The sequence below is a fragment of the Salmo trutta genome, chromosome 12 (genome assembly GCF_901001165.1).
Source record: "Salmo trutta chromosome 12, fSalTru1.1, whole genome shotgun sequence".
Taxonomy (NCBI): domain Eukaryota; kingdom Metazoa; phylum Chordata; class Actinopteri; order Salmoniformes; family Salmonidae; genus Salmo; species Salmo trutta.
This window is the reverse complement of record NC_042968.1, coordinates 77578342-77595202: the sequence shown is the minus strand read 5'-3', so window position 1 is coordinate 77595202 and position 16861 is coordinate 77578342. Positions and strand designations below refer to the sequence as shown.

At 48.6% G+C, this 16861-nt stretch overlaps 1 protein-coding gene across 2 annotated transcripts; it reads left to right on the top strand.

The window, feature by feature from the left end:
- Positions 1–7112: 7112 nt before the first annotated feature.
- Positions 7113–16739, top strand: LOC115204235 (period circadian protein homolog 1). 2 transcript variants are annotated; one of them, XM_029769635.1, is made up of 17 exons: positions 7113–7301; positions 8355–8987; positions 9123–9376; positions 9489–9610; positions 9734–9935; positions 10061–10441; positions 10566–10719; positions 10847–11087; positions 11257–11371; positions 11532–11798; positions 11887–12045; positions 12143–12445; positions 12563–13665; positions 13767–13932; positions 14647–14824; positions 15076–15226; positions 15391–16739. In XM_029769635.1, exons 2-17 carry the CDS (start codon positions 8659–8661, stop codon positions 15706–15708), a joined length of 4443 nt encoding a protein of 1480 aa, XP_029625495.1. In that variant the 5' UTR covers positions 7113–7301; positions 8355–8658; the 3' UTR covers positions 15709–16739. The 2 variants fall into 2 exon arrangements, 1 of the variants encoding a protein (XP_029625495.1); XR_003880333.1 differs by lacking the exon at positions 15391–16739 and having other exon boundaries at positions 12563–13655; positions 15076–15215.
- The last annotated feature ends 122 nt before the right edge of the window (positions 16740–16861 follow it).

Genomic DNA, 16861 nt, shown 5'->3' with positions numbered 1-16861 from the left:
AGGCAGGTAGAGCACGAGAGGCAGCCCCAATAATTTTTTTGGGGGGGGCACACAGGTAGTTTGGCTGGGCGAGGATTAAGTCCCAAGCCAAATCCCCATGTTTTTTTCCAAACGACCATTGACTGGACAGGTCCCCTGCTTTGGGGTGATGGGTGCTGTGACGAGGCCGGGTATTTTCAGGCCGGTACGTGCAGTACCAGCGCCCCGCATGTGCCAGGGGAAAGTGGGCATCCAGCCAGTAGGGGTGATGCCAGTCCTGCGCTCGAGACCGCCAGTGCGCCTCTACGGTCCAGTGTTTCCCGCTACACGCACTAGCCTTGAGGTGCGTGTCTCCAGGCTGGCACGTCCAGTACCAGCACCACGCATCAAGCTTCCAGTAAGTCAGCCCAATCCAACTCAGCCTGTTCCTGCTCCCCGCATTAGCCCTGAGGTGCGTGTCTCCAGGCTGGCACGTCCAGTACCAGCCCCACGCATCAGGCTTCCAGTGCGTCAGCCCACTCTAACTCGGCCGGTTCCCGCTCCTCGCACTAGCCCTGAGCTGCGTGTCCCCAGGCTGGTACCTCCACTACCAGCCCCACGCATCAGGCTTCCAGTGCCTCATCCAGAGTATCCGGCAACAGTGCCTCGTCCAGAGTATCCGGCAACAGTGCCTCGTCCAGAGTGTCCGGCAACAGTGCCTCGTCCAGAGTGTCCGGCAACAGTGCCTCGTCCAGAGTGTCCGGCAACAGTGCCTCGTCCAGAGTGTCCGGCAACAGTGCCTCGTCCAGAGTGTCCGGCAACAGTGCCTCGTCCAGATTGTCCGGCAACAGTGCCTCGTCCAGAGTGTCCGGCAACAGTGCCTCGTCCAGAGTGTCCGGCAACAGTGCCTCGTCCAGAGTGTCCGGCAACAGTGCCTCGTCCAGAGTGTCCGGCAACAGTGCCTCGTCCAGAGTGTCCGGCAACAGTGCCTCGTCCAGAGTGTCCGGCAACAGTACCTCGTCCAGAGTGTCCGGCAACAGTGCCTCGGAACCAGGTGAGACGGCCCACTGTCCGGAACCAGGTGAGACGGCCCACTGTCCGGAACCGGGTGAGTCTGCCTGCGAACCGGAACCGGGTGAGTATGCCACCAGTCCGGAGCCGCCAGAGCCGCCCGCCAGTCCGGAGCCGCCAGAGCCGCCCGCCAGTCCGGAGCCGCCAGAGCCGCCCGCCAGTCCGGAGCCGCCCGCCAGTCCGGAGCCGCCAGGGCCGCCCGCCAGTCTGGAGCCGCCAGGGTCGCCCGCCAGCCGGGTGCAGCCAGGGGAGCCACCTAAGTGGGCTAAGCCAAGGGTGGAGCGGGGTCCACGTCCTGCACCTGAGCCACCTCCAGTATAGGTGGGTTGTGGAGGGGGGGTGTAGCACAGGTGCCGTTGTTGACGGCAGCCACCCTCCCTTCCCTCCCTTTAGTTAGGGGTTTATTTTGGGGGGGGGGGTTGAGGTGCATCCGGGGTATGCACCTTTAGGGGTGGGTACTGTCACGTCCTGACCAGTATAGGGGTTATTTGTGATTGTAGTTTGGTCAGGACGTGGCAGAGGGTATTTGTTTTATGTGGTTCGGGGTGGTGGTTTGTTTAGAAGGGTGTTTGATTTATTATTTCAGGGTTTTGGGTTATGTTCTATGTTTCTGTATTTCTATGTTCTTTCTAGTTTAGTAATTTCTATGTTAGGCAATTGGGTGTTGGACTCTCAATTGAAGGCAGGTGTTTGTTGTTGCCTTTGATTGAGAGTCCTATATATAGGGATGTGTTTTGTTTGTTAATTGTGGGTAGTTGTCTTTAGCACTGCTGTTATGTGTATAGCCTGCTAAACTGCTTCCTGTCGTCGTTTCTTGGTTTCTTGTTTTTCCGTGTTCACAGTCTTTATTTAAAATAAATATAATGATGAGCACGCAACCCGCTGCGCCTTGGTCCTCTCTCTCCTACAACAGCCATTACAGAACTACCCACCAAAAATGGACCAAGCAGCGGAGAAAGGAGCAAAGGGAATTACGGGTGGACTATAGGGAGCAGCACCTGGAGTGGAGGAAGCAACGCGCTCGGGAGGAGATGGCATCCTGGTCGCTGGAGGTATTGGAGTCTAGAATTGACTGGACATGGGAACAATTATTGGACCACTGTGATAACCTGCCTGGGAGGCAGGTAGAGCACGAGAGGCAGCCCCAATAATTTTTTTGGGGGGGGCACACAGGTAGTTTGGCTGGGCGAGGATTAAGTCCCAAGCCAAATCCCCATGTTTTTTTCCAAACGACCATTGACTGGACAGGTCCCCTGCTTTGGGGTGATGGGTGCTGTGACGAGGCCGGGTATTTTCAGGCCGGTACGTGCAGTACCAGCGCCCCGCATGTGCCAGGGGAAAGTGGGCATCCAGCCAGTAGGGGTGATGCCAGTCCTGCGCTCGAGACCGCCAGTGCGCCTCTACGGTCCAGTGTTTCCCGCTACACGCACTAGCCTTGAGGTGCGTGTCTCCAGGCTGGCACGTCCAGTACCAGCACCACGCATCAAGCTTCCAGTAAGTCAGCCCAATCCAACTCAGCCTGTTCCTGCTCCCCGCATTAGCCCTGAGGTGCGTGTCTCCAGGCTGGCACGTCCAGTACCAGCCCCACGCATCAGGCTTCCAGTGCGTCAGCCCACTCTAACTCGGCCGGTTCCCGCTCCTCGCACTAGCCCTGAGCTGCGTGTCCCCAGGCTGGTACCTCCACTACCAGCCCCACGCATCAGGCTTCCAGTGCCTCATCCAGAGTATCCGGCAACAGTGCCTCGTCCAGAGTATCCGGCAACAGTGCCTCGTCCAGAGTGTCCGGCAACAGTGCCTCGTCCAGAGTGTCCGGCAACAGTGCCTCGTCCAGAGTGTCCGGCAACAGTGCCTCGTCCAGAGTGTCCGGCAACAGTGCCTCGTCCAGAGTGTCCGGCAACAGTGCCTCGTCCAGATTGTCCGGCAACAGTGCCTCGTCCAGAGTGTCCGGCAACAGTGCCTCGTCCAGAGTGTCCGGCAACAGTGCCTCGTCCAGAGTGTCCGGCAACAGTGCCTCGTCCAGAGTGTCCGGCAACAGTGCCTCGTCCAGAGTGTCCGGCAACAGTGCCTCGTCCAGAGTGTCCGGCAACAGTACCTCGTCCAGAGTGTCCGGCAACAGTGCCTCGGAACCAGGTGAGACGGCCCACTGTCCGGAACCAGGTGAGACGGCCCACTGTCCGGAACCGGGTGAGTCTGCCTGCGAACCGGAACCGGGTGAGTATGCCACCAGTCCGGAGCCGCCAGAGCCGCCCGCCAGTCCGGAGCCGCCAGAGCCGCCCGCCAGTCCGGAGCCGCCAGAGCCGCCCGCCAGTCCGGAGCCGCCCGCCAGTCCGGAGCCGCCAGGGCCGCCCGCCAGTCTGGAGCCGCCAGGGTCGCCCGCCAGCCGGGTGCAGCCAGGGGAGCCACCTAAGTGGGCTAAGCCAAGGGTGGAGCGGGGTCCACGTCCTGCACCTGAGCCACCTCCAGTATAGGTGGGTTGTGGAGGGGGGGTGTAGCACAGGTGCCGTTGTTGACGGCAGCCACCCTCCCTTCCCTCCCTTTAGTTAGGGGTTTATTTTGGGGGGGGGGGTTGAGGTGCATCCGGGGTATGCACCTTTAGGGGTGGGTACTGTCACGTCCTGACCAGTATAGGGGTTATTTGTGATTGTAGTTTGGTCAGGACGTGGCAGAGGGTATTTGTTTTATGTGGTTCGGGGTGGTGGTTTGTTTAGAAGGGTGTTTGATTTATTATTTCCGGGTTTTGGGTTATGTTCTATGTTTTTGTATTTCTATGTTCTTTCTAGTTTAGTAATTTCTATGTTAGGCAATTGGGTGTTGGACTCTCAATTGAAGGCAGGTGTTTGTTGTTGCCTTTGATTGAGAGTCCTATATATAGGGATGTGTTTTGTTTGTTAATTGTGGATAGTTGTCTTTAGCACTGCTGTTATGTGTATAGCCTGCTAAACTGTTTCCTGTCGTTGTTTCTTGGTTTCTTGTTTTTCCGTGTTCACAGTCTTTATTTAAAATAAATATAATAATGAGCACGCAACCCGCTGCGCCTTGGTCCTCTCTCTCCTACGACAGTCGTTACACTATTGGACAAATTCAGGTAGGTTTATCTATCCCTGTTTCATTTCCGTTTGCTTCTGTTTAAAGGTGCAATATGCAGAAATCAGTACACTATTTCCTGGTTGCTAAAATGTGTGGACTACAGGAAAAGGCGGGCCGAACAGGCCCCCATTAACTGTAGTTGTCACGTCCTGACCATGGAGAGCTCGTATTTTTCTGTGGTAGAGTAGGTTAGGGCGTGACTGGGGGGTTTTGTCTAGTTTATTTATTTGTATGTTTGGTTCTAGTTTCTTTTTTCTAGGTTGGGGTTTTTGTATGATTCCCAATTAGAGGCAACTGGTCATCGTTGTCTCTAATTGGGGATCATATTTAAGTTGTTGTTTTTCCCACTAGTGTTTGTCGGAGATTATTTTGAGTTTATGCATGTAGCACCTCTTCGTCACGGTTTGTTTTTGTTTATAGTTTATTGTCTGTCTTGCATAGTTTCACATAGAAATAAAGATGTGGAACGATACGCACGCTGCGCCTTGGTCTCTTTCATACGACATCCGTGACAGTAGTGGAGCAGTACGAGAGTTTCAAGTTCCTTGGTGTCCACATCACCAACGAACTATCATGGTCCAAACATACCAAGACAGTCGTGAAGAGGGCACAACAAAACCTTTTCCCCCTCAGGAGACTGAAAAGATTTGGCATGGGTCTCCAGATCCTCAAAAGGTTGTACAGCTGCACCATCGAGAGAATCCTGACCGGTTGCATCACCGCCTGGTATGGCAACTACTCGGCATCTGACCGTAAGGCGCCACAGAGGGTAGTGTGAATGGCCCAGTACATCACTGGGGCCAAGCTTCCTGCCATCCAGGACATATATAATAGGCGGTGTCAGAGGAAGTGTCATAGACTGTTTTCCCTGCTACCACACGGCAAGCGGTACCGGAGCGCCAATTCTAGGACCAAAAGGCTCCTCAACAGCTTCTACCCCCAAGCCATTAGACCCCACCGTACACTATTGCTACTCGCTGTTTGTTTGTCACCTCGTCATCGTCACTTCGCCCCAACCTACATGTACAGATTACCTCAACTAACCTGTACCCCTGCACACTGACTCGGTACCGGTGCCCCCCGTATATAGCCTCGCTATTGTTATTCTTATTGTGTTACTTTTTATTGTTACTTTTTATTTGAGCCTACTTGGTAAATATTTTTGTGTTCTTGAACTGCACTGTTAGTTAAGGGCTTGTAAGTAAGCATTTCACGGTAAAGTCTAAATGTATTCAGCGCATGTGGCAAATAAAATTTGATTTGTTTTGATTTGAAATATATTTTCAATAACCATAAATATTGCATTCAGCTGTTTGAAGCTGGTGTACAAAACCCAAAGGAAAAGATGCAAAAACGAAACTTGAGAATGGGAAGCATAGAAATAGCACACATAGAACATAGTGGACTCACAAGTGGCGCAGCGGTCTAAGGCACTGCATCTCAATGCTAAAAGGCATCACTACAGTCACTGGTTCAAATCCAGGCTCTATCACATCAAGCCATGATAGGGAGTCCCATAGGGCAGCACACAATTGGCCCAGCGTCATCTGGATTTGGCTGGGGTAGGCCGTTATTGCAAATAAGAATTTGTTCGTAACTGACTTGCCTAGTTAAATGAAGGTATAAAATTAAAAAAACAGATCAACTGTTTCCTAGACTTTGTTTCAATGAGAATGACAGATCTATAACTCAGGTAGGGTTGCCGCAAAAGTTACATAGAGGCTTTAAGATTTTTTTTGCAACAGAATTGGCTGAATGAATACACCCCAGGTAGGCAGGTCCAAACAGTCAGTAGCACCACCCAGTGGATGTTTACCATAACAATTACTTCATTGAATTGTGAATGCATGTCAACCCATGTGTCACCCCCCATAGCTGCACCACATGACACATGTTGTTGGTGTTACTGCCTGAGATGAAATGACATTTCATTTTAATGCCCAAAGGGAAATGTAAACAATATAAATAATTAAGATGTCATAAGGATCTAGAAACAATTAGAATCTGAAAACAATTAAAGGGGATGGGACTGAATGAATTATGGCTTTTAAAGCGAGAATCCGTAGTTGCTACATCAATTTTTGGACTTATAAATGAATGATACCCATTGATTCTTGAAGTATATAACGTATAAATGCGCCATGAGCTTAGTTCAACTGTCATACCCCATCAGAACCAAAAATATGAGCTTGTTTTACTCCAATGTTTATAAACAATGTACATGTAAACAAACACTGTAAAACCGCAAAACATGGTTAAAACTATTTTTTGGATTTAATGGATGGTCAGTCCTTGCCTCCATAGCTCTGTCTATGAATTTGAGAGGGGTTATATTTCTCCAGGCCTATCCCACAGCTTTTTACCAAAACAGAGGCAGGGTTTAATACCTCTGTGTAAACGGTTCAATTAAGGACTTTAATAGCAGGCTAGTGTTATCAGTGGGGTGGGGGTTCTTCCTCTGGTAGACTTTTGGTGAGGAAATTATTTATGTCTGTGCAAAGGCTTGTCATACTGCTGCAGTAGGATTTGTATGCTCATTTAGTCGGCCTATGGATAACGTACGTATGTCTGGAATTGAGTTCAAACGTGTCCTACCAATTTCCATGCATTGTTTCCTTTATTATTACTTGGTTAGTATGGGGAAACAATTTGATATAAAGAAACCCATAAAATGGTTCACATGCATGTGTTGTGGTTCAGTAAAGTACACAAGGAAAGGATGGGTGAGGAAATGTCGCCAATTCAGAGTATTGACGGAGGCACGTTGCCAACAAACGTTCTAGCATGCTTTTGGAACCGACAGGGCACCGCTGGGGCAACGTGATAGAAAGGCATAGCAGAGCCCCGTGCAGTCAGGACACCGCCCTACTCAACCAATGAATGCATTCGCCAGGCCTGGGACACTGCACTAGGGCGGAGTCAGTGCTCGTTGAGGACCAATCACTACAACACATGGGAGCAAACACGTGTTATTTTCCGTGTTCCCTCCCAGTCATATAAAGCGAATGTGCTGTTCTCTACACACTCTGTGTAGTTATAGGCGATCCACATTGAGTTGTTTCGCTAAAGATGTCATTCTAGGTTTCTGCTATTTCAATCATTTTAAGCCTAACTTTACAGAACACATTCTTGAAGACATTAAAACAAAAAATCCCACGGAGCGTACTTTTTCTTCATGGAAAAAGGTGAGAATGTCAACTTTGATCAAAACCTTGCTACCTAGCTAGCTAACTGGTAAAAGTAACGCTACTTTGCTAGCTAGAGTATTAGTAGTACAATAAATAGTTGCTACATAGCTAACTTAGCTATCTATTTTTGTATTTTTTTTTATGATCAAGCTATCTGCAACAGCATTGACATTGACTAGTGTAGCTAGCATTGTTGTGGCATGCTGGCAAGGGTACTGACACGTTAATAAAGGGATTATGTTGTATATCAATACACATTTCATTATACGGTCAGATATCGAGGTACAATTTAATGTTGTTTTGGTCAATTCGTGTTCCCTACAAGTGAGACCCATCTTTTGCCAGACTTGTGTCAGGTAGAATAAATGCATGAGCGCATGCGGGTTGTGCCGTAGACAGTCTAGTTGAGGCACGTTGCCTTCGCTGTCGTCAACACAAACATCCCCCACCGGGGTCATCCTGCCCACGTTGTCTTCTGTCTTCAACAATAATATCCCCCAACGGTGTCTTCCTGCTACTTACAGTAAACCCTCAAGACATGCCAGATAGTGAAATGGGCTGTAAAGTTAGTTTATTTACCCTATGTCACCTGATATCGTCGGTTAACTGTTCTTCAAAGTGATGAAATGATTTATTATGGTCAATGGAATATATGGGGAGAGTTTTTTGAGCCCCCCCAAAATGAATGCGAGGTTGTTGGGAAAAGGATAGTTCCCCTAGCTAGCTATATTATTTGAATGTCTTAATAGATTGACATTAGGCTATGTACAACGTTTTGAGTATGTTTGGAGCCTAACATTATTATTTTTGCAATTAGTTAAATCCTTACTTGAAAGTCCTTACTTGGATGCTCATATGACCTTAGATGATTTAAAATCAAGCCATTTAGTTATGTACATCTGTAGTTTGGGTGAACACTAACTTTTATAGCAGTGTAATTGTATTGATGTTTAATTGCAGATGAGATGTATCACTGTCTTTGCACAGATGTATGACTCATGATGTCATGTTACTCACCACTCATAAATTGGGAATTGTTTCTTCCATCAGGTATTCTGTCAAAACCATTTCGCACACTGACTGTGCACACCAGGAAGAGCAAACTGATAAAGGATTCCCCCATCTTCTCTTCAATTGGCTTATCAGATTCATAAGCTTAGAATTTACAAAATAAATACAATCACAAAATCAATGAGACACAGTAGTTTATCTTCTGGCTCATTTTTACTTGACCAAACCATGACTCTATCTTAGTCTAGTAGACCCACCTAGTAGCAGTATTACTGTCACAGTTCTTTGTTTTGAAATATCATTTTTGTCAAACGGCAATATTAAATCACTCATACTGGTTATTATGAGTGATGAGAATGCATACACCACTTCTGGAAATGACACTAGTGGAATAGGTGTAGAAGAAAATATGGTGGGACTAAAGGCGGGCTGCCAGTCCCCTGAGTCTGGACTGAGTCAGACTGGCAGCTCTGGTAGCTCCAATGGAAAGAGAACTCGGTCTGGGGGCAAGTCCTCCTCCAAGTCCTCAAACTCTGATGACACCGATGCCCACTCGAGTGAGAACGACTCAGCCGAGAGAGAGGTGGAAGGTCACATGGGACGTGAGACATCAACCTGCAGCAGCTCCCATAATGGGAAGGACTCTGCCATGGAGACAACAGAGAGCAAAAGGTAACACATTTAACAGAATTCATATTTGAAACACCACAACCATTTTCAGATGGTAGGCAGTAGACACCGCTTATAATACTATGAAAGTGTCTGCTCAGCAGTGGTAATAACATCATGTTATTTTGCCCCTGTCAGCGCCAACTCCCACAGCCCTTCCCCTCCCAACAGCTCTATCGTCTACAGCCTGCTGAGTGGCAGCTCGGAGCAGGACCACCCGTCCACCAGCGGATGCAGCAGTGACCAGCCAGCCCGGCTGCAGACCCAGAGAGAGCTGCTCAAGGCTCTGAAGGAGCTAAAGATCCGCATGCCTGCAGACCACCGGGCGAAAGGCCGCTCCAGCACCCTGGCCTCCCTGCAGTATGCACTCAACTGTGTCAAACAAGTCCGAGGTAAGATGCTGCTTTTTGAGCCTGCCTTTTGCTAATTGTACTGTATACTGTGTGGCTTTAGCATGAAATAGCAAGCTTACTATCTATATACTATTTATACGTGTGTGTTTAGCGAATCAGGAGTATTATCACCAGTGGAGTGTGGAAGAGAGCCACGGTTGCAGTCTGGACCTCTCTGCCTTCACCACAGAGGAACTGGACAACATCACCTCTGAATACACACTCCAGAACACGGTAGGAACTAGAGCACAGTCTTCAGCTACTAGAACCAGACCAACAGCTCTCAAACAGACTAAAAAGCTTTTAAACCCAACAAACCATTGTTCTAACCTCCCTTGTTTCTTCTCTCCTGTACAGGACACATTCTCAGTGGGAGTGTCCTTCCTCTCTGGGAAGTTGGTGTACATCTCCCCCCAGGCCTCTCCCATGCTGCGCACTAAGCCTAATCGACTCCAGGGGACACTCTTCTCTGAGCTGTTGGCCCCCCAGGACGTCAGCACTTTCTACAGCAGCACTGCTCCCTGCCGCCTGCCCCCCTGGGCCTCCTGTACTGGCTCCAGTAAGTCTCCTACAGAAGTTCTTTAATTTAGCTCTGAATTCAAATGGAAATAGATGATCACGTTTTTGCATGTGTATGTGATGTTAATGTACCCCCCCCCCCCCCCCCCCCCCGATTTCGCTCAGTGACCTCCCCTGTGGACTGCACCCAGGAGAAATCCATGTTCTGCCGTATCAGTAGTGGGAGGGACAGTGAGGGGGAAGTGCGGTACTACCCCTTCCGTATGACCCCCTACCAGCTAACCCTACGGGACTCCGACATGTCCCAGCCACAGCCCTGCTGCCTGCTCATCGCTGAGAAGGTGCACTCAGGATACGAAGCTCCCCGCATCCCAGCGGACAAGAGGATTTTTAACACTAGCCACACCCCTGGCTGTCTCTTTCAGGAAGTGGATGAAAGAGCTGTGCCGTTGCTAGGCTACCTGCCCCAGGACCTGGTTGGGACTCCTGTCCTCATGTACCTCCACCCTGATGACAGGCCTGTCATGGTGGCCATACACAAGAAGAGTGAGTACTCCTGTCCAACAGTCATGCCTTATACATTCTGTAAGGATTTAGAAACCAGAAAATAGATGAATGGTTATAGAGTATAACTACATCATAGTTTTAACATCTTTGGTTCTCCCCTCAGTTCTCCAGTCAGCGGGGCAGCCCTTTGAACACTCGCCCCTGCGTATGTGTGCCCGGAACGGGGAGTATCTCACCATAGATACCAGCTGGTCCTCCTTCGTCAACCCCTGGAGCCGCAAAGTGGCCTTCATCGTGGGTCGACACAAAGTCAGAACGTGAGTAGTGACCTTCACAAGCTTGCAATAGCCACATTTGAACTGTAACCTATTTGTGTAGCTATCAAGCAGTACATATTGCGTTGTTCTAAACCCCATTCCCTTGTCCTTCTCGCCTCATCTGCAGGAGTCCCTTGAACGAAGATGTGTTCACCCCTAGTATGGAGGTGGAGGTGCGGGCAATGTCTCCAGAGATCCCCAGGCTCAGTGAGCAGATCCACCGGGTGCTGGTGCAACCTGTCCACAGTGGTGCCTCCCAGGGCTACTGCAGCTCCCACGGATCCCAGCCACACAGGCCCTGCCCGGGCTCCTCAGGCAGCAGCAGCCCCTCCACCAAGGGGATCATCCAGATGACTATCCAGAGACCAGTGAGTACTAATGCAGTCACAGATGTTTTACGCAGATTTTAACAAGGTACTTTATAACTTGTAGTTTGTTACTATTTTGTAACCACGTTATTTTAATTAGTGGAATTGACTCAGAAGAAAGTTGAGGTGTCGTTGTCTAACTCTTTACCCTCTCTTATCTGGCCTACAGCAGCAGATGACATTCCAGCAGATGTGTAAGGACGTCCACATGGTGAAGACGAGTGGTCAGCAGGTCTTCATTGAGTCCCGCAACCGCCCACCGCTCCGCAAACACGCCAGCGCTGGTAAACACTTGACTTTGTAGTCATATTTGTAGTAAAATGTCTTGTCACGGTGTGCTATAAAATGTCTGGAACATTTTCATTACAAAAGTATAACCACAAGGGTCGAGATGAAAATGAAATTCAGTATTCAAAACAGTATTCTAACTTTTCCTCTTCTCAGGAGACCTGGTGACACCAGAGAATTTAAGCAAAGACTTGGGACCTATTGGAACTCTGGGGCCAACTAAAACCCTGGCCTCCGTGCAGTCAAGGAAAGATCCGTCAGCCAACTACTCCTACCAGCAGATCAACTGTCTGGACAGCATCGTACGCTACCTGGAGAGCTGTAATGTCCCCAACACAGTGAAGAGGAAATGTGGCTCCTCCTCCTGCACCACATCATCGTCAGACGATGACAAGCAGAGGGAGTTGTCTGGAACAGCTAAAGGTATACAATACAGATCCTATTATGTATTTTTTATGCCTCTTTTAAGGTTTGCAGGTATTTTGGACCAAATGTCTGTGTTTCCCTACAGATCTCGAAGGGTCACAGGGTAAGGAAGGGTCTAAAGGGGGGCCACAGATGAGCCCTCTGGCGCTGCACTGCAAGGCTGAGAGTGTGGTCTCTCTCACGTCCCAATGCAGCTTCAGCAGCACCATCGTCCATGTAGGGGACAAGAAGCCCCCAGAGTCAGGTAGGACACATCCCTCTGTTATCTGACTGGCTGTTCTTTACCTCCCTCTGTCTCTTCTCTCTAGTCTCAAATATATTGTCAACCTTATTCCCTGCAGATATTATCATGATGGAGGAGACGCCTCCCACCACCGCCCCAGCCATTAACAACGCCATCACCACGGCAGTGACCCCCCATCCCTCGACCTTTCCCAGCCCAGCAACACCCAGCCCTGCACAGCCTGAGAGGGATAGCCGCAGGTCGGCTGGATGCTCAGGTAGCCTGGGTCTGACCAAGGAAGTGCTGTCTGCCCACACCCAGCAGGAGGAACAGGTGTTCCTGAGCCGGTTCAGGGACCTGGGACAGCTCCGCATGCTGGACCCCGGTCCTCCTCTGAGAGGACACACCACCACACCCAAAGGTAAGATGGACACTTCAAGTGGAGATTTAGTTTCTATGTCTGTGAAAGATGATGTGGATGAAAATCCATTGTTTTTACATGCAGCTCACCCGTTGTGTGTGTGTGTGTGTGTGTCAGGAGTGCACACCTCGAAGGACTACCCAGCAGGTGGTAACGGACGGAGGAGGGGCCGGGGGGCCAAGAGGCTGAAGCACCAGCACGGGGGCTGCCCCAAGACAGGCTTGGGGATGAACAGAAGTTCCAGAAGGGAAGGGCAGGGGCACCAAGGCCCCATGTTCCCCATGGGTCAACCCCTAATGATGCAGGGACCCCTGACCTCGTCTTCTTCCTGGCCCAACTCTGTGGCCAGCCTCCCTCCTGCCGTGTCCCAGTACCCTCCAGGAGTCCTGCCCTTCTTCCCCCTCTACCCCAACGTGCAACAACAACTCCTGGCCCACACCGGGGTGAACCCCAACGCCATGCAGATGGGTTACCCCAGCCCCCAGTCAGGCTTCCAGTACCCCCTGCATGCCAATCAGATCCCCATGCCAATGGCTCCCCCGATGATGGTTGTTCTGCCCAACTACATGTTCCCTCAACTCAATGGAGGTGTACCACAGCTCAACCAGCTCAATACAGCCATGCCTCAGTATAACACAGCCATGCCTCACCTTAACCCCAGTATCCCTGGTATGGCACAACTTAACCAGGCACTACCGCAGTTCAACCAGGCTATCCCACTACCACAACTCAATCCTGTTTTGGCTCAATTCAACCCTGCTGTGACGCAGATGAATGGCATGCCTCTAGCTCAACACAACCCGTCACAGGTCAATCCTGCATTACAGGTCAATCCTGCTTTGTCGATGATCCCACAACATTTCCACAATCCCAACCCAACATTACCGTTCCCAAATCCCATTCCGGTGCCCGGGCTTCCTTGCTTTGCCTTACCCAGGATTGATCCCACTGTTGTCCCACGTGGCAACTCCCGCTCCAGCACCCCTCAGTCCACATGCCAATCCCCCCTGGAGGGGACCAACTCGCCCCTCTTCCAGTCACGATGCTCCTCTCCCCTCAACCTGCTGCAGCTGGAGGAGTTGCCAGGCAACAGGCAGGAGGGCATGTCAACAGGGGCGCAGCAGACCCCACCCCCGCCTGGCTCGTCGTCTCAGGTCGGAGGTCAAGGCTCTGTTAACCGCAACAGCAACATGAAGGGTGATGCCAAAGAGTACGATAATGTGGGTTTTAAACTATTTAAACAAAATATAATTCCGAAAAGTTTTGAGTCTAGTGAGTTCTTGTTATTAACCGCTGTCTCTCCTGTGTTCCCTTCCTCCAGGCTGATGTTGATAACCAGGATGCCATGTCCACCTCCAGTGACCTGCTGGACCTGCTGCTGCAAGAGGACGCCTGCTCAGGCACCGGCTCGGCTGCCTCTGGCTCTGGGTCCTCTGGCTCCGGGTCCTCTGGCTCTAATGGATGCAGCACCTCAGGGAGTGGCACAAGTGAGTTTAACCTCTACAGGATCGGTCGGTCCCCTGCGGGATGGTTGAGCTAACGTAGGCTAATGTGATTAGCATGAGGTTGTAAGTAACAAGAACATTACCCAGGACATAGACATCTGATATTGTCAGAAAGATTAACAAGAATTTAAGTTAACTGCACTGTCCAATTTACAGTAGCTATTACTGTGAAAGAATACCATGCTATTGTTTGTGGAGAGTGCACAGTTATGAACTTGAAAATGTATTTATAAACCAATTAGGCACATTTGGGCAGTCTGAATACAACATTTTTAACAGAAATGCAAAGGTTCATTTGATCAGTCTAACACTTTGCACATACAATGCTGCTATCTAGTGGCCAAAATCGAAATTGCGCCTGGGCTAGCATAATACATTATGGCCTTTCTCTTGCATTTCAAACATGTATTTTTGTTTGTTTTATCTTTTACCAGATCTTATGTGTTATGTTCTCCTACATTATTTGAACATTTCCACAAACTTTTAAGTGTTTCCTTTCAAATGGTATCAAGAATACGCATATCCTTGCTTCAGGGCCTGAGATACAGGCAGTTAGATTTGGGTATGAGATTTTATGTGAAAAGTTTTAACACCGGCCAGATTTTTTCTTCTTAGCACTGTGATGGTCAAGGATATTTGTATATAATGACTGATAGTTTCAGAACATATCTGAACATGTTTATTTTTCAACCACAGGAAGCAGCAACACCAGCAAGTACTTTGGCAGCATTGACTCATCAGAGAACGACCATAAGCAGGCAGCAGGCGGGGCTGAAGAAGCCCAGCTCATGAAGTATGTCCTTCAGGACCCTATCTGGCTCCTTATGGCCAACACAGATGACAAGGTTATGATGACGTACCAAATGCCCACCAGGTAAGAAATCGTCATGGTCACTGCACAATTGTAGTCATGGCAATTGTAGTCATAGTTACCTTAACCAGTCATGATTAGTAATAAATGCTACAGCTATTTAATTGTATTTAGGATTGATGTGCATGGAATGCAAGTAGTATATTATTTATTAATGCCGACTATGAAAAATAGAAGCTCTCCACACACCATTATGCTGCTAATACAACTTTTTAGACTATGGCTTATCTATGGATATGTGTATGATTTTACAGGGACAGGGAGACTGTTCTGAGGCAAGATCGTATGGTACTGAGGGCGGTGCAGAAACAGCAGCCGCACTTCACTGAGGAGCAGAAGAGAGAGCTGACCCAGGTCCACCCCTGGATGGGCACCGGACGCCTGCCAAAGGCCATCAACAACCCTGTAAGTCAGCACACAGACACATACTGGAGCTAGTAGCTAAACCCTGTCTCTCTGACCCCAAAGATTCACAGGAACAGTTTAGATGACAGTGGAGATTAATACAAAAAATAATGTACTTGTAAAGGATGTGTTTATTAATCTCTTGTCCCTCTGCTTGTGTTTAGACTTGTACCGGGTGCAGTTCTCCTCCAGCGACCGCCGCCCCCCGGCCCTTTGATGTGGAGCTGCAGGACATGGATCTGACTGGGGTCCTCCAGCTACAGGAAGAGGCTACCGCACGCACAGAGACACATGTTCCCATGGCAACAGACACTTCCATCTCTCCACCACAAGCCCCCCAGACAGAGACTAAGGGGGGTGAGGCTGAGAGGCAAGGGGAGCAGGAAGGAGACAGTAAGGACACCAGAGTGAAGGAGTTGGAGGTAACATCCTCATCATCCGTAACAGAGAAAGGGGACTCTGTAGCTGTAAACGGCAACTGAGGACTTCTATATGGCCAATGACTCTAAACCACAATGCATTGGGACAATCGGGAGGCCAAGCTCACGGTCAATGTGTTGTGTTTGAATAAAGAAGTGAAAATAAGAAGTCAAAGAATACCTGTTCCTGTCTAAACACATGGAGAATGTAGCTCAATGTATATTGCATCTAAGAAGGTGTAAATATTTGATGGATTTCAAATGTAAACTGGAAGAGAAGCCCTTGGTAAATATTTTATTGGCATGTTTGGTGCCTGGTCTGCTGGACTGAAGACATGTTCCATTTGTAATTCACTGCTTTGGAGTTTTTCTCCGCTGTAGTGACAATTTGGTAGTTTACAAGTTATTGCGTGTATCAGCGCAATATAATTTAATTGTCCAATGTCCATATTGGAAAATTGTGTCAAATCAGTCGTAAAAAATGAAATCCAAAATTCATGTTGAAAAATATATTTGGTAGAATTCTTTTTAATATTTTCAAAGTAATTTCAGTTATTGTACAGTATTTATTACAGTATACCAACCAAGAGCAGGCATACTACAGTTTTTTTGTGGGCTGTAATGTTCTGAATGGTTCATTTTATTGTAATATAATTTTACACTGCAATGCTTGTAACAAGATGTAACGTTTAAAGCATTATTGGGCAAACGTCCTGACTATTTTGTCTCCTCCAGAGAAATACACATTTTCTAAAGACCATGTTATTTGTTTCTACCTTTTTTGTACAGAAATACCCATAACGACATCTTTGATTTGTCAGGCGTAGAGATGGGTGTTCCCATGGTAACAGACCCGATGGAGCCAGTCTTGTTGATTGGACCATACAGTGATGTGGGGAGGAAAGGAGTAGGGTTGACTGAGCTTTACAAGAGCAGGCCTTGATCATACAGTTGGTGAATGCCAATATGGTCTGCTGCCCCTTATTCCCTCACTTTTTCTCCATTTCATTAGTGTAAATAAAATTATTTGATAGTCACTATTATTACATTTCTTTGGAGGATTTTGTTATGTAATATAAAAAAATGAAATATAATTTGGTTCTGGTTTCTTTTTTGTCTCTTATGGTGTGTAGGATGTGAGTGTAGCTAAAATCTAGTCATGTGTTCTGCCTTCTCTGCCACTAGAGGGTGTTGTGACAGATTGTTTTAGGCTCAT

What these genes read in the sequence shown, in the direction of transcription:
- LOC115204235 (XM_029769635.1), top strand. Translation starts at nt 8,659, where the DNA reads ATGAGTGATGAGAATGCATACACCACTTCTGGAAATGACACTAGTGGA. An exon ending in GAGACAACAGAGAGCAAAAG is followed by an intron (nt 8,988 to 9,122) that starts GTAACACATTTA and finishes TGCCCCTGTCAG; the next exon opens with CGCCAACTCCCACAGCCCTT. An exon ending in ATGCCAAAGAGTACGATAAT is followed by an intron (nt 13,666 to 13,766) that starts GTGGGTTTTAAA and finishes CCCTTCCTCCAG; the next exon opens with GCTGATGTTGATAACCAGGA.